The following is a 13,521-nucleotide window of genomic DNA, read 5'->3' on the forward strand; positions in this document are numbered from 1 at the left end:
AAACATAATTAACAGACGGTGAATTCTCAAACTTCTTGATCAGACAATGCAAAACATAACTCTGACATATGGATAGGGCGTGCCTATAAAATCTTTAATAAATCCTATAACGATACGGAAAATAACATATTATAAGAATCCTCTTATCGTATGCCAGCCATTGGATATGAAAAATCCACAAATACAATTACTGAATCTTGTCCCAGTAGTTATCTGGATTAATTTGCAAACACGACATACCTGGCAGATGAAATTGTGCTGTAACAACTTTTTTCCGATTTTGCTGTGTCTCCTTTGCTGACTCCTTCTTATTTGATATTCTGATACCACAGCCAGAATACACGATGGTGCCACCTGGATTTATTTTCCAGCCAACGGATGCGGAGCTCTTGGATTTCTTCCTCAAGGAGAAGCTCCTCCATCAGCCACTTCCATGTGACATAATCAAAGAAGCCGATGTCTATGGAAACCACCCCAACAACCTTACTGGTAAACAATTATATATATATATAATATATATATATCAACACCATAATCTCTTCTTTTTCTTATTCTCTATCTATATTTGTTGTAATTAAGGTTCCTAACTCGTCATCCTTTTTCTTGGGTTCCTTTCTTCAGCTCAAATGGCCATGGCAAATGGAAACTCGGAGTGGTTCTTCTTCACCTGGACCACTCGAAAGCATCCTAACGCAGAAGCCAGCACAAGGGCATCTCGGGTTGCAGGCCAAGGTCGATGGAAATCTACCCAATCGGTGAAGCCGGTGCTCAACAGCGAGGGCCAGGTCATTGGCTCCAAACAAAACTTCAGCTATATGGAACGCACCCCCTTGGGCAAGGAGGAAAAGAGCATCTGGTTGATGGAAGAGTACTCCATCCAGAACCTTAGAAGATGTGGTGGTGCAGCTATGACGATGGACCGAATAAGGTATTTGCCATGATTCCATAAATATCACACATCTCTTGTTAATAGTTGAGTTGCTAATGAAATATCTTTCATTATTATATTAACTCTGTGCCTCTCATCCTCTTATGGCAGCTGGATGACTGGGTTGTTTGCAAAATTTATCTGAGGCCGAGTGCTCGCAAAGAATTGTGTGCTACAGAAGTTCCTACAATGGAAAGCAGAGAGCTGGAGGTGCAAGAAATATGGTATCAACCTTTTGTAGTACCAATCGAGGATAGCATGATTTCTCAGCCAGCTGGCCATACCCTCCTGCAGATCACTGAAGGATTGGACCAAGAGGTGGAGTTCTGTTCTTGTAAGTCGCATGATAGCTCACTACAATATCCATCTCTTGATGAGCTACAAAAGAATTTTGAATCACCACCAGCCGATAAGATCCTCCAACAATTCGCTGATGCGCTCGATAAAAACTCTAATGTTTTGCAATTGCCGACTTCTGATGAGCTAAAAAAGATTTATCTGAGACCGAGTGCTCGCAAAAAATTATGTGGTACAGAAGTTTCTACAATGAAAAACAGAGAGCTGGAGGTGCAAGAAATATGGTATCAACCTTTTGTATTACCAATCCAGCAGATCATTGAAGGATTGGACCAAGAGGTGGAGTTTTGTTCCTGTAAGTCACATAATAGCTTACTACAGTATCCATTTCCTGATGAGCTACAAGAGAATTTTAAATCACTACCAGCTGATAAGATCCTCCAACAATTCGCTGATGCGCCTGATACAAACTCTGATATTCTGCAATTGCCGACTCTTGATGAGCTAGAAAAGATTTTTGAATCACCACTAGCTGATGAGATTCTCCAACAATTCGCTGATGCACCCGATGAAGGCGTTGGTGTTGAGCAACATGACATGATGAGCTTTTCTCCACCTTGTTCTACATAGGTTATGATTTTTTATATCATGAAATATATTTATGATTATTTTGTAGTTGAAAATATTGCCTATTTACGTTGAGTTTGTAATTATTTTTTCCAAGTTTTACATGGCAAGAAATAAACAAATTATGCACTTCACAACCAATATTAAGCATTGCATTGGCTACTAACATAACACAAACCATATTTTATATCCAATCCAGTTACTAGTGCAATCAAGGATGCTAGTGCACCTGGACCTAAAACTAGAGCACGTTGTGGATAGTTGGCCATGCTGAGAATATTCAAGCTAGCCCCCAAAAACAGAATACGAGGCATGTTGGCTCAGCTCAGGCCGAATCACATCTTTGCAAGCTCATAAGTATTCAAGAAATGAAGCTGAGACCAATTGGAAATGATTTTGTCCCTGTCCATTTTAGTTTAATTTGAATAGTTCATTTCTGTCAGTCAAAGTAAATCAAGTATGAATGTGAATGCCCACCTGCAACATTAATGTTTCATGTTGCATGCATCTGCCATTCTAATTTGAGTAATGCATCTGCCATGCAAGAAGTTCCTCCTGCCCAGCGTGCAGGGGCAGATTGATGCAACGTAGTAGAATTGATGTAAAACAAAGATTAGTTCAATCGCAACACGCCAGCATCACATAGACCCGACAAGCTTGCTGGGTGACTAACCATCAGGAATCATTTAAAGGTAACTAAACATCAAACTGCAGAAAATGTTCAATAGATTCAAGTTATGAACTGCCTATAACAAGGTAAAAGAATTGCGAACAACGAGACAATAAAGAGATTGGTCTTCAATGAGTGCATTCAGCTTGCTTTTAAGGAGAGTTCATATCAAACAAGGGGCCATGAAAAAACAGCCGAATGTAAGGTTTAAAAACAAATCAAGAAAAGGAAAAAAAAAAAAACAACGGTACAAGGAGATAGCATAAACAATGAAAATCCTTAAAAATCATCCTTTTCAAATGCTGAGATCCAATATGTGCACATAATCCACACTTATTCTCATTCTCTGACAGGATTTCAAATATTTTTGCTTTATTTTCAACATTTGAACATTTTTTAGCACAATAACTAGTGAAACATGTTAAAAGATTCAGTATCCTTGAGAATCTAGCTTGCATAATATCGGCATAGGAACAAAATGACAAGGAGAAGCATTTTCCACTAGGAACAGATTAAGTCCTAAGACATCTTCTCGTAAAATTACAGTTCATCCATACAACATTAAATGAGTCGTGTTGTAACATTATTCTGAAGCAAGCACCCTGCGAAAGTTCCTCCTGAACTTGTTTAAGTGCAGCACCACCCATGACGGTGAATTTAGATGGAAACTCGTAATATACCTTGATTTTTGTCATCTCTTAATATACATTGCCCTGAAGTACCAATTCTTTGTTACCTATAGAACAAGACAAAATCATTATATTATTTTCTGTGTCATATGATTTTCTTCATGCAAGGAATGCAAAGTTTAACTAACCATACCTTTTGGAACCAACTCTACATCAGTCACAGTTAAATCAATTCCTCGTCACATCCAGGATCACCTCACTGCACAAACACACCCCCAAAAAGTAGCAAAGAAATGGTTACAATGACATCATTGGGAAGCACGCACAATGTGAAAATTTCAACTAAGGATTGTTTACAATATAGCTCATTGACACACCTAATTAAATTACACATTCCATCCATACAACATTAAACAAAACAAAGATATAATGTTGGAGTGAAGCACATCCCATGAAAAATTCTTTGTGAGCTTGCTTACAGTGTAGCACCATGGAAACTAGTACTGTAAATCTTTTTCACAAACTTCCATCTACTCACTCTGCAACAACCCGAGTGCCCGCCCCCAGCCCCAGCCCCCATGGAAAAAAAGGAAAGTCTCCATAAAAATCTTTGCATCCATAGTGCTTTAATTATAGCATTAAAGTCCTGCTTTCCTACAATGTAATAGTTTCTGACCTTGTTTTCTTTAAAGGTTCACTCTCATCCAACATCCACATCTCCACTAAACAGGCTTGTATAAATGCTTAGCTCCCAACTATTTTGACCACACATTTCCAATCTCATTGTCACCCATAACTTAAAAAAACAATAAGCTTTATCCTATTTATTAATGGTACACCATTCATACAAATTCCAGCACATCTTCACGACTTCTCACTCCTTTCTTCTCACTTTCAGGAATCTAGACACCCGTCAGTTTATCACTATTGCACTCCTCATCAGGACTTCATTATACTTCACCATAGCAACAAATTAGTTCTACACCACTTCATTCTCTAGAAGTCTAGAATGTTGTCTCAATGATATCCTTAATCACAAGGGCCAGGAAGCATCCCTAGATGATTGATATGGAACTCTACAGGGGATATGATTTCAATTTATGGGTGGATCCCATCAAACTACCCTGACAAGATAAGGCTCCAAAACACCCAATAGTCCATTGGTGAATACCCCCTAGAATTAGCAAAGGGGAAAAAAAGAAGCAGAATATTATTAAATTTTATTAATTGATCAGTCAAACATATTTTACTTGAATGTGGGCATAACCCAATACACAACAACATTTAATGTAGTAGATCTGAAGTATGTGTGGAAAAAAACAAGGGCTGAAATCCAACCCTTGCCTGGAAACACCACAAATAATATCACCAGTGCAATCTCACCACAATTACTGAAACTTGTTCCCTCATTGACACTCTTAATGTTATTGCTATTATATGACTATTATATGTTTTTTCCTTTTCTATTTAAGACATTGGCAGATTCCTTTTCTTCTCTATGCATCTTTTTATTCATCGCATTTCTTAAAAAAAAAAAAAGGCACCCTAGCGCACAAGACTCCTAATATTGCAGGGTATGGGTGTGCAAAGAGGCTGTTTCCATTTTTCGAACCCATAAACCCAGATTAGATTGGAGCAACCTTAACATTGCTCTAAGGCCCAACCCCAATATCATTCCTAAATAATGTAATTTAAGATCCATGCCACCAGGCTCAATATTGTCTCCGTCTAATCAAACTAGACCAAGCAGTGGAGATGCCACTATCCAGTAGATCACAAATTGAATTCCATATAATTGAAGCAGTCTTGTGCATCGTCTTTGGATGAATTGCTACAAAATAATCACATTTTCATGAAGTCTTCATCTTTAATAAAATTTAAAGTATGCTCTTAATGGACTTTAGCAACCAGCATCTTTTTTTCCTGAGAGAAACGAATCCATAGGTTCCCCTCCAATACGGCAAATCTCATTTCATTAAAATAATGAATGAAAAAGGTGAGATCAGATACTTACCCTTTCAATCTTTCACAATTTAAGCCACTTTGGTTTAGCCGGCTTCTTCTCAGGTGGCTTAGGATCAGGTACAGCAGGGGACGTCCCCACTGCTGGAGGTTCTGGTTCAGAAGTGACAGGATCCGCCTTTTCAGAAGTAAAATCCAATCCATTCAAAGACAAGATATCATCACGAAGGTAAGGCCCTGTCTTTGCAACTGCACTATCAGACTCTTTATCTGCCATAACAACACATGGCAAATTATTTGATGAACATTTGATGACTATGCATAAGATTCATGGGAAGTACTATATGAAATAAATTATAAAAAGGCAGCAAGATCCTGTCTTAACTTCATAATTACCATTAAAACTGGTATTACTTAAAAATGTGAATATCTAGTTAAAAGAAATGCTCTACGAAGTGTAATAATAGGTCAAATTTATTGATCTTTTTATCTTAGTTGGAGGTAATAAAATTAAGAGTAACAGCAACAACATGAAGCTTTTTATAATTATAATCAGATAAGCTAGTAGAACAAGAAGCATGGTGCCAAGTCAACAACCCAAAACATCATCTAGTTTGGACTTTTTATAGTTAAATGTTAAATAGCCTATTTCGGACAAAGAAGCTAAATATATCTTACATGGGTAAGTGTGATCAAACTGGTAATTACAATCACCTACAAATTTGTACGATTATCAGATTTTAAGGAATTAACGAATGCTATCATCATCTGGTTTGGACTTTCTATAGTTAAATGTTAAGCCTAAGACAAAGAAACTACGCATATATTACATGGGTAAGTGTGATCATATGGGTAATTAAAATCACCTACAAAATTTGCATGATTATCAGATTTTGATGCTATCTTAGGAATTCGGGAATAAGGGTAAGCCCTAGTGTAATGGTAAGGTTGCTCCATTGTAACCTGGAAGTCCCGAGTTTGAAACACAGAAATAGCCTCTCTATATGCAGAGGTAAGGCTGCATAAATTTGACCCTCTCCAGACCCCACAATGGCAAGAGCCTTGTGCACTAGGCCGCCCTTTTATCTTGGAATTTCGGAATAAAGTGACAAACATAGAGGTAGGTAATGCAAATAGCTACTAGAGTTAAATGCTTGAAACAATAAGAGTTTCCGATTATTGAAAGAGAGAGAGCGAGTTTATTCTTTACAAGGATATACTTATAGAAGATTTGACTAACTTGAACCTATATTTTTTGACTATAAAACAAGACATTGAATATAACATATGAAGAAAAGGAGCTTATTTGCACACACAAACCACATACTATTCTAATATGACCAAAGTTCCTTGAATAATACACTACACATTATCACAAGTACATCATAGTGCAAGGCTATAAGCTAAGCAGCTTCCCGAACTGTGGCAGGGGTTCAGGTGCTCACAGACCAGTCTGAGGCCACCCAGCTACACCTGCTACACCCAAAGCCTAGTCTCATATATGTAAATAGTAAACCACTTATGCAACAAAGTTTGACAAAATTGGTTGCACTAAAACATAATGGACTGTTGATAATTGATTCACCATTTAAGTAAAAAGAGTAAACCTTTTGGCAGGTCATAAGAAAAGTAAACTATAGCTCCAGGAGCAAAGCCGGCTGAATAGAAATCCTTTGAAGTGTCTTTGATTCGCTCCTTTGGAGGAGTGGTATCTGCAGAGAGACAAATACAGTGATTTTATGCATGCATAGACATGAATAGTCATTTAATTATCTATGTGAACATGTAAGCATAACCCAACTAGAAGATAAAAATGATCGGATTTCTCTGATTCCAAGTTATTCATGCAGACATCCATTACAATCAATAATTTTTCAAACATAAAATGCATAATTTAAATCATAGTTGAACCACAAATATAGCATGACAACTCAGAGACAATCATTTAAAAGTACATCACTATCTATCTTCAAGTTTTGATAAAGTTGTTAACAAGGCTAGCAATCTTGGTACCAGACCTTATACCAGTACTAGCTTGGTACAGAATCAGTGCGCTTGGTATGGGGATTGGTTCAACATACCAGTATGGTAATGGGCTTGTCTTGGCCGGTTCAAGCTATTCATGCATTAGGGATAACCTCCTCTGAGCCCGGCCAACTAACAGTTATAAATCAACAGCCTTTCTAAAATTTTGGTGGCTGTCAACCAAATTGATTTGAACAATGAGCAGGTAAAGAGTACAGAAAAGGAGAAGATGGAAAAGGATTATAAAGAAAGTATAGCTAATTGTGGAGGGGAAAAAATATTTTTTTGTGAAAACAAAGATCTAAGATGATATGCTAAAAAATGTACATAAGACAATTAGTTCTTTATTTAACATGATAAATGGAAGGAGGATAAGCAGCTACATTAAGAAGTTGGTGGTAGTGGGTATGAAAGTTGATAAAAAGAAAAAGATTTTTCTTTATATTAGTTATTCATGTATCTAGCTCTTCGTAATAGTTGTCAAAGACAAGAACATAGAACCTGAGAATTTACATTTTAGGTGAATGACTAAAAATGTTTCAGAGGAACTAGAAAATGTATCTTACAAAAAGCAAGTGAATGAGTCTGCATGTTTAAAAGGAAAATGAAAAAGATTCAGGTAAACCTACTAGACTAACTTCACATTGATGCTCGTATTGATATTGCTCAACAATCTTTAGTAAGTCATCAACTAATAATCAAAAGTAACAAAAGTTCATGAGGAGGATTCAGTATATTATAAAGAATAACTCGGCATTAATTTTTGAGAAAGAGGCAAAAAAACAGCCATATGGCCCACCATCCAGGCTTCGTTTCAAATTAAGGGTTTTAGTTCCTTTATTTTTTTCAGTGGACAAATATGAAAAAATCTTATTACATGATATACTTGCAAAGTTCAGTATCTATTTCAAGGCTAATAACCTAAAATTTTATAAATACAAATGAATTTCACTTCAATATGAAAGAGTATTAAAATATCATAAAGAAAATTTTAGTGATTATTCACGAATGAGGAAAAAAAATATACTAACATTGAATATGTCCTCATACAATGACAAATTGTTTTACATTTGTTTATCTATGTAACTAAATCAGATAGTGCTTACATAAATAGAATGGGAGGTCTGGTCGAGCAACAACTTTCATGAGAAGATGCATCAAGCTTTCAATTTTCTCCGATGGTTGAAACTTTGCCTCAAGAATGTAATTATCAGGGAAGCGAACCCTAATTACAGCCTACACAAACATAAATAGAAAGAAAATTAATTTGAAAAATCATAAATTACACATTGGCAAACCAAGTCCACCATCTAGAAGGAAATATGCCAAATGATCCAAATTTGCAAATCTGCCTTGCTATTAGCATATGATCTATTTAGTTAATTAACATGGTCTAAAACATAATTGTTGGTGCAAAATGACTTCTATACAATCCACATCACTAGATAAGTGGGGAAAAAACTATTTAACCAAACTGGTTGTGGTCAGTCCAGCACGAAGAGCTAGCTTTCCAGACTGCTATCCCCTAGATGTTGAACCAACTCGAATCAATTGTAGGCTAGGCTTAGCTGCTCCATCAACAGGTGTGCTCAAATGCAGACCTCATCACTGACCCCACAGTGCCTTGTGGCTAAGATCCATCTCCTGGAGCACCACCACCACCACCACCACCAAGACATTGCCCTCCAAATGATTGCTCTAGCAAGATCTTCACCATTTATGCTGGCAATTTTTCAACCAAGAGCCCATCAGAGAGGTTCTCATCACTAGCACTGAAGAAGTAGAGATTTCGGAAGGGTCCTAGACCTAAGATCTTGCTAGTGAGGTTGTTCAATTGGAGCTCCGACCACTAGAGCAAGGAGCGCTGTCGAGCATGGTGAGCTCAGGTCGAAGAGGAAGTTGTTATAGAGTTCCTTGAGGGCAGAGGCAAAGGGCAAGGATGGGGATCTCATTGGAGGAGGCATCGTGAGAGAGGATAATGATGGAGACATGGGCGAGACCGGTAGGGAATGGTTGGGGGTGCAAGGTCGGCAAGGCAGTTGTTGGTTGAGGGGCTCAACAAAAGAGAGGGCCCGAACTGAGGGAGAAAGGGAGTCGGAGTAGCCAGCCAAGTCAAAATCAAGCTCAATCACACAAAGGAGGCCCCCAATGTTGCAAGTGTCAATTGAAGGCTGCTAATGTTGAAAATGTCACAGTGGAGTCTGCAAGTAAAGCGGGGGCCAAAGGCGGCATCATATTTTCTTATAGCCTATATAGACTTCATAAGTGGGGGAAAAACTCTCTAATTATTGAAGGGTAAAATAGTCAAATAGCCACTTACCATTAAGTTTCGAACCATCATTGCATCGAAGTTAAGTAGAACTGCACACAAGTTAACTAGAAGTGCAGATTTGCATGTTTTTCATCATTTTGTGATATAAATGGAATTTCGAGTTTTCAAGCAACAAACATGCAAATAAGCATTTTTGAGAGGATATATAGAAAAGATACACGTACAAATAGTGGAAAACTTTTCTTGTAAAAAAATTTCTAAAAAGCACAATTTATACGCCTCCATCATTATCAAGTGGAACAAACATATTAGCCCTAGTGATGTCACTTATTTCAATAATCCCCATCTCATAAAATTAATCTACAGAGAGTTGTTTGTTACTGCCATCTAGAAATAGCAAAACTCGATTCTGATGCATTTTTATATGAATTGCAACAAATTTCAAGTTCACATGAGGCATACGAAGGCTGTATGCAAACCTAGTAATTGATTTAGATAGCTTTGCTCCATGCTTCAAAATCATTCAGAAGTCCCGAAGGCCTGTAGAGTGGGGGTGATTGTTGCGGTATCTATTGATGCTAAAGACATTGATCTTCCATTCAAAACACTTCCTCTTTAATTGTTCTCCATCTCAAATTATGTTTCTGACAATCTACAATGAGTATGAAGATAGAAAATAAGTAGCTTCATAAATATAAGACATATTCAAGACTTTTGATTCAAATGAATCTTCCTCAGAGTTCACAACTGTTCTGTGATCGTATTCTTAAAATTCATTCTCCTTTTGTTGTTATGTTCTATTAAATCAGTCATCTGTTTCACTTCTCCAATAAGTAGGATTGAGCAACTTCACTAAAAATATTCACCTGGCATTGGCTCCAAAGGTCCCTTTGTTCATTTTCATCCTCATACCGAGCAATTAAAGTTGTTATATAAACTTGATATTCCATATCGAATACTTCAGTCCACCACCACTTTTCTTAACAAGACTCATTATTCAAGGGCTAAACATCCGAAATCATCTTGAATACAAAGTCTCGATTTCCAGTGCATGATTATGTTGACGAGGATGCCATTTATAAAGCTAGCCCTTTTTATTAATAAGGGTGTATTTATGTTTTAAAAGATACAAAATCCTGGGAAACAAAAGGCACATGCAGAAATGAGCTGGAGAAGCAATATAAATTTCAGGAAAATATGACAAAAGTTAGGCAGTATAAGCTAGTGTTAATTGACAAAGAAAGAAAGAAGAAACATAATTGGGATACTCATCTTTTACAAGTCCTTGTATGGACAAGTACCTTAGTGATCCTTGCCCTGCGGGCTGCTGCCTCTGCTTCCCGCATTTTACGGGTCTTTAGAATTTGGGATTGGGCTGTTCAAAGTTTTTTTTACCATGAACACCATATATTGAAGATGGTAGAACTAAATGAGCAAAAACAAAATTGATTTCCAATATGCAAGCAGTACAGAGATAGTGCTAAAGAGTCCTAAGAAAAATTTATGGATTGTAGCATCATGTTCTAATCCATAAAGACAAGCCAAATTCAGTAGATTATGAAAACTTCAAAACTACTGCTTAGAGTAGAAATCTAGCGCCAAATTACAGCCAAAGTAACCTTTCAGTGTCAACATTACCTCGTATTCTGTCTGACATGATTCGATAATAATCTTCAGGAGTAAGATCATAGAAATGGTCCGGTTCCTCTGCACAGACAATCAACAGTTAATATCATGCACACAATGTAAAGGTGCAATTCTTAAAATTGTTAATAATATGATATCCCTTATAATAAAATGAAAAACAGTTGAAAACATATTCCCACAGACATGATGCAAAAACAATTCACCGGCTCCAAAATGCACAAGATAGTTTTGATTCTTTCAAATCAGATATGACTCTATCTGGGGAAAAACTGGAACAAACACTATACAAGGTTTGAATATGATACTAAAAAAGGTAGATACCACTTGAAGAAGCAGATATTTCTTTCGATGCTGCAGAATTTGCTGAGTTTGTGAATATGCGTATCTCATGACCAAGTTCTTCTGCCACAGCCAAAAGTTTGGCCTGAAAGCAATCCAATAGGAAGTTACAATCATTAGATATTCTCAAAGAATCAAGGAACCATGAGTAATTACACCAATGCACAGACATCACAATAAACATTCAAAATATAAATGCAAATCTGACAGAGGTTTACCAATGAAAGTTAAAAGTGACATAAGATGCCCTGTTTGCATTTGAGAATTATCAAATTAACACTCCTAAGAGCAACACACGGTTTAAAACTTCTGAGTCACGTGGAGGCTCAAATGTATATGGAAGTAAAAAAAATGATTTTATTGACTGGGCAAGAAAAACTGGACGGGGCCAAACATGCCACCAAGAAAATGAACAGAGATCCTTGCTTGCATCCACCAAGATATCATCAAGTTCTCTATGCAGGGGTTATTTGTTATCATAAACTAGCAGCAGCAGCAGACTATGGGCTCAATTTGATTGCTCAGCCCACCTTCCTTCTAACATGAATATCTCAGCCAGAAACTAAGTTAAAATCAAATAATGTCTATCCAGAAAGTAAGCAAAAATACCCTAAAGATTCCCATCAATCTGTCGATTCTTCTAGATTTTAGCAGCAGCACAACCGTAGCTCGTTTCTCTACCCTATAACTCATAAATACAAGTGAAGAACGCGTGATTTCAAAGCCAAACTCAGAAAAACGTCGAAGTAGAATCTAGAAAACAAATAGATCGATCTCAAGGTTCAAGAAAGAACGATTGATTCGAGAGAGATGAAGAAGGGGAGAGAAGACCTTGGCTTGCTCTGCCTCCATGGATCGATCTCAGGAGATTCTTCTCGGTTAAAGGGGATCGAAGGTCCGGGGGTTCCCTGGTTTAAAAGAAGTAGAATGGTTTCTTGGCATAATCCGCGACGGCACGAGACTTAAAGTAATGATAAAAACCAGGGGAGCCCTCATAGTTTCAGGGATGCTTTCCAACAAAGTTACGGGTCACGGGCCAGGCTGAGGTCGGCATCCATACTCAAGTTATAGGGATGATAGATCCAAACCCGGATCTAAACCAAATTAAAATTCTATTCCCATTTTTAACACTTAAATATATATATATATATTTTGTAAATATGATTTGTTACATATTTTATTTTTTTGAAAACCATTATTTGTATACATGCATCCTTCAAATCTCTCTTGTTTTGCATGAACACCCTTGTTTTGGTCAATGCTTAAAGCCATCTTTATGACCATCACATGCCCATGGCCGCCATGTTACTGAATATTGATGCCATCGACTCAACAATCCGGTCTTCATACGCTTCTGATGAAGATGTGTTGATGGGTGCCAATAGTGCTTAACATTTTTCCATAGTGAGGAAGAAAAAGGAAAGAATGGATTTTGGAGAAGAGAAAAGAAAAGAGAAGAGATGTTGGAAGAAAGAGGAAGAACTAGGGCTTGGATAACTACTGCTAGTCCAGCTAACAAGCACCGAGCAATGCCATCCATTTGGTACCAAATTGGCATGAAAATAGGCCCAAATGATGAGCTCAAAACCATTTTCTCAATTTTTTTCCTTTTTTCGTTGTCTTAAAAAATATAACTCTAATATAACCTCATTAAGCTTGGTAACTAAGATTCAACAAGGCCTAAGATGTTGTTATTTACCAAATTTGATCCTAAAAGGCTCAATTCCAAGGTTGGAAATGGGGAAGCAATGGAGAGGAACGATAAAGGTGGCTCGACTATAGCTTAAAGCTCCAAGGTGTCCTCAGAGGTATGATGACATCTTCGAGATCAATGATGAATTAATTACACGAGAAACTTGATGTGCGTAAGCCACTTTCAAACTAGAGCCCTATACTGAAGGGTAGGGAAGGGGGGTGTGTGTGTGTGTGTGTGTGTGTGTGAGAGAGAGAGAGAGAGAGAGAGAGAGAGGTATATTATTCTCTATGATCATTAGACTCTCAAACCTTATAATGGCTCATAGTCCGATCACAATAAGGATTGCCAAATAGATTGCTAACTTTAAGTCTATCTTCCTTCGGGGGTGTATGGAGCCAAGCGACCTACTTGGACAACAATAAAGAAGGA

At 37.3% G+C, this 13,521-nt stretch overlaps 2 protein-coding genes and 1 long non-coding RNA gene across 13 annotated transcripts; 1 reads left to right on the top strand and 2 right to left on the bottom strand.

The window, feature by feature from the left end:
- The first annotated feature begins 344 nt into the window (after positions 1–344).
- Positions 345–1,073, top strand: LOC120108560 (putative NAC domain-containing protein 94). The gene is made up of 3 exons (XM_039122198.1): positions 345–489; positions 622–928; positions 1,040–1,073. The coding sequence occupies exons 1-3, from the start codon at positions 345–347 to the stop codon at positions 1,071–1,073; spliced, it is 486 nt and encodes a 161-aa protein (XP_038978126.1).
- A 947-nt stretch (positions 1,074–2,020) lies between these two features.
- On the bottom strand, positions 2,021–2,412 carry LOC120108558. Its single transcript, XR_005509857.1, has 2 exons — positions 2,330–2,412; positions 2,021–2,254 (listed from the first exon to the last, which is right to left on the bottom strand). It is a non-coding gene; the product is annotated as an uncharacterized LOC120108558 (long non-coding RNA).
- Positions 2,413–2,839: 427 nt separating this feature from the next.
- LOC113462192 (plant UBX domain-containing protein 1-like) lies at positions 2,840–12,451 on the bottom strand. 11 transcript variants are annotated; one of them, XR_005509866.1, is made up of 10 exons: positions 12,228–12,451; positions 12,006–12,078; positions 11,379–11,481; positions 11,049–11,117; positions 10,277–10,785; positions 9,890–10,062; positions 6,721–6,825; positions 5,166–5,383; positions 3,345–3,410; positions 2,840–3,258 (listed from the first exon to the last, which is right to left on the bottom strand). XR_005509866.1 is itself a non-coding variant. In XM_039122195.1 (8 exons), exons 1-7 carry the CDS (start codon positions 12,246–12,248, stop codon positions 5,178–5,180), a joined length of 708 nt encoding a protein of 235 aa, XP_038978123.1. In that variant the 5' UTR covers positions 12,249–12,445; the 3' UTR covers positions 3,342–3,410; positions 5,166–5,177. The 11 variants fall into 11 exon arrangements, 2 of the variants coding, with proteins under 2 accessions (XP_038978123.1, XP_038978124.1); XR_005509859.1 differs by lacking the exon at positions 9,890–10,062 and adding an exon at positions 8,245–8,374 and having other exon boundaries at positions 10,712–10,785; positions 12,228–12,445; XR_005509864.1 differs by having other exon boundaries at positions 9,890–10,785; positions 12,228–12,450.
- Positions 12,452–13,521: the final 1,070 nt, after the last annotated feature.

The sequence above is a fragment of the Phoenix dactylifera genome, unplaced genomic scaffold (assembly GCF_009389715.1).
Source record: "Phoenix dactylifera cultivar Barhee BC4 unplaced genomic scaffold, palm_55x_up_171113_PBpolish2nd_filt_p 001392F, whole genome shotgun sequence".
NCBI lineage: Eukaryota > Viridiplantae > Streptophyta > Magnoliopsida > Arecales > Arecaceae > Phoenix > Phoenix dactylifera.

Bases quoted from the DNA above. Each gene is read 5' to 3' on its own strand.
- LOC120108560 (XM_039122198.1), top strand. From the start codon at position 345: ATGGTGCCACCTGGATTTATTTTCCAGCCAACGGATGCGGAGCTCTTG. The intron at 490-621 runs GTAAACAATTAT...TCCTTTCTTCAG, and splicing joins CCACCCCAACAACCTTACTG to CTCAAATGGCCATGGCAAAT. The intron at 929-1,039 runs GTATTTGCCATG...CTCTTATGGCAG, and splicing joins ATGACGATGGACCGAATAAG to CTGGATGACTGGGTTGTTTG.
- LOC113462192 (XM_039122195.1), bottom strand. From the start codon at position 12,248: ATGGAGGCAGAGCAAGCCAAG. The intron at 8,375-10,711 runs GTACTTGTCCAT...ATGTTTGTGTAG, and splicing joins GCAGGGCAAGGATCACTAAG to GCTGTAATTAGGGTTCGCTT. The intron at 6,826-8,244 runs GTAAGCACTATC...GTCTCTCTGCAG, and splicing joins AGACCTCCCATTCTATTTAT to ATACCACTCCTCCAAAGGAG.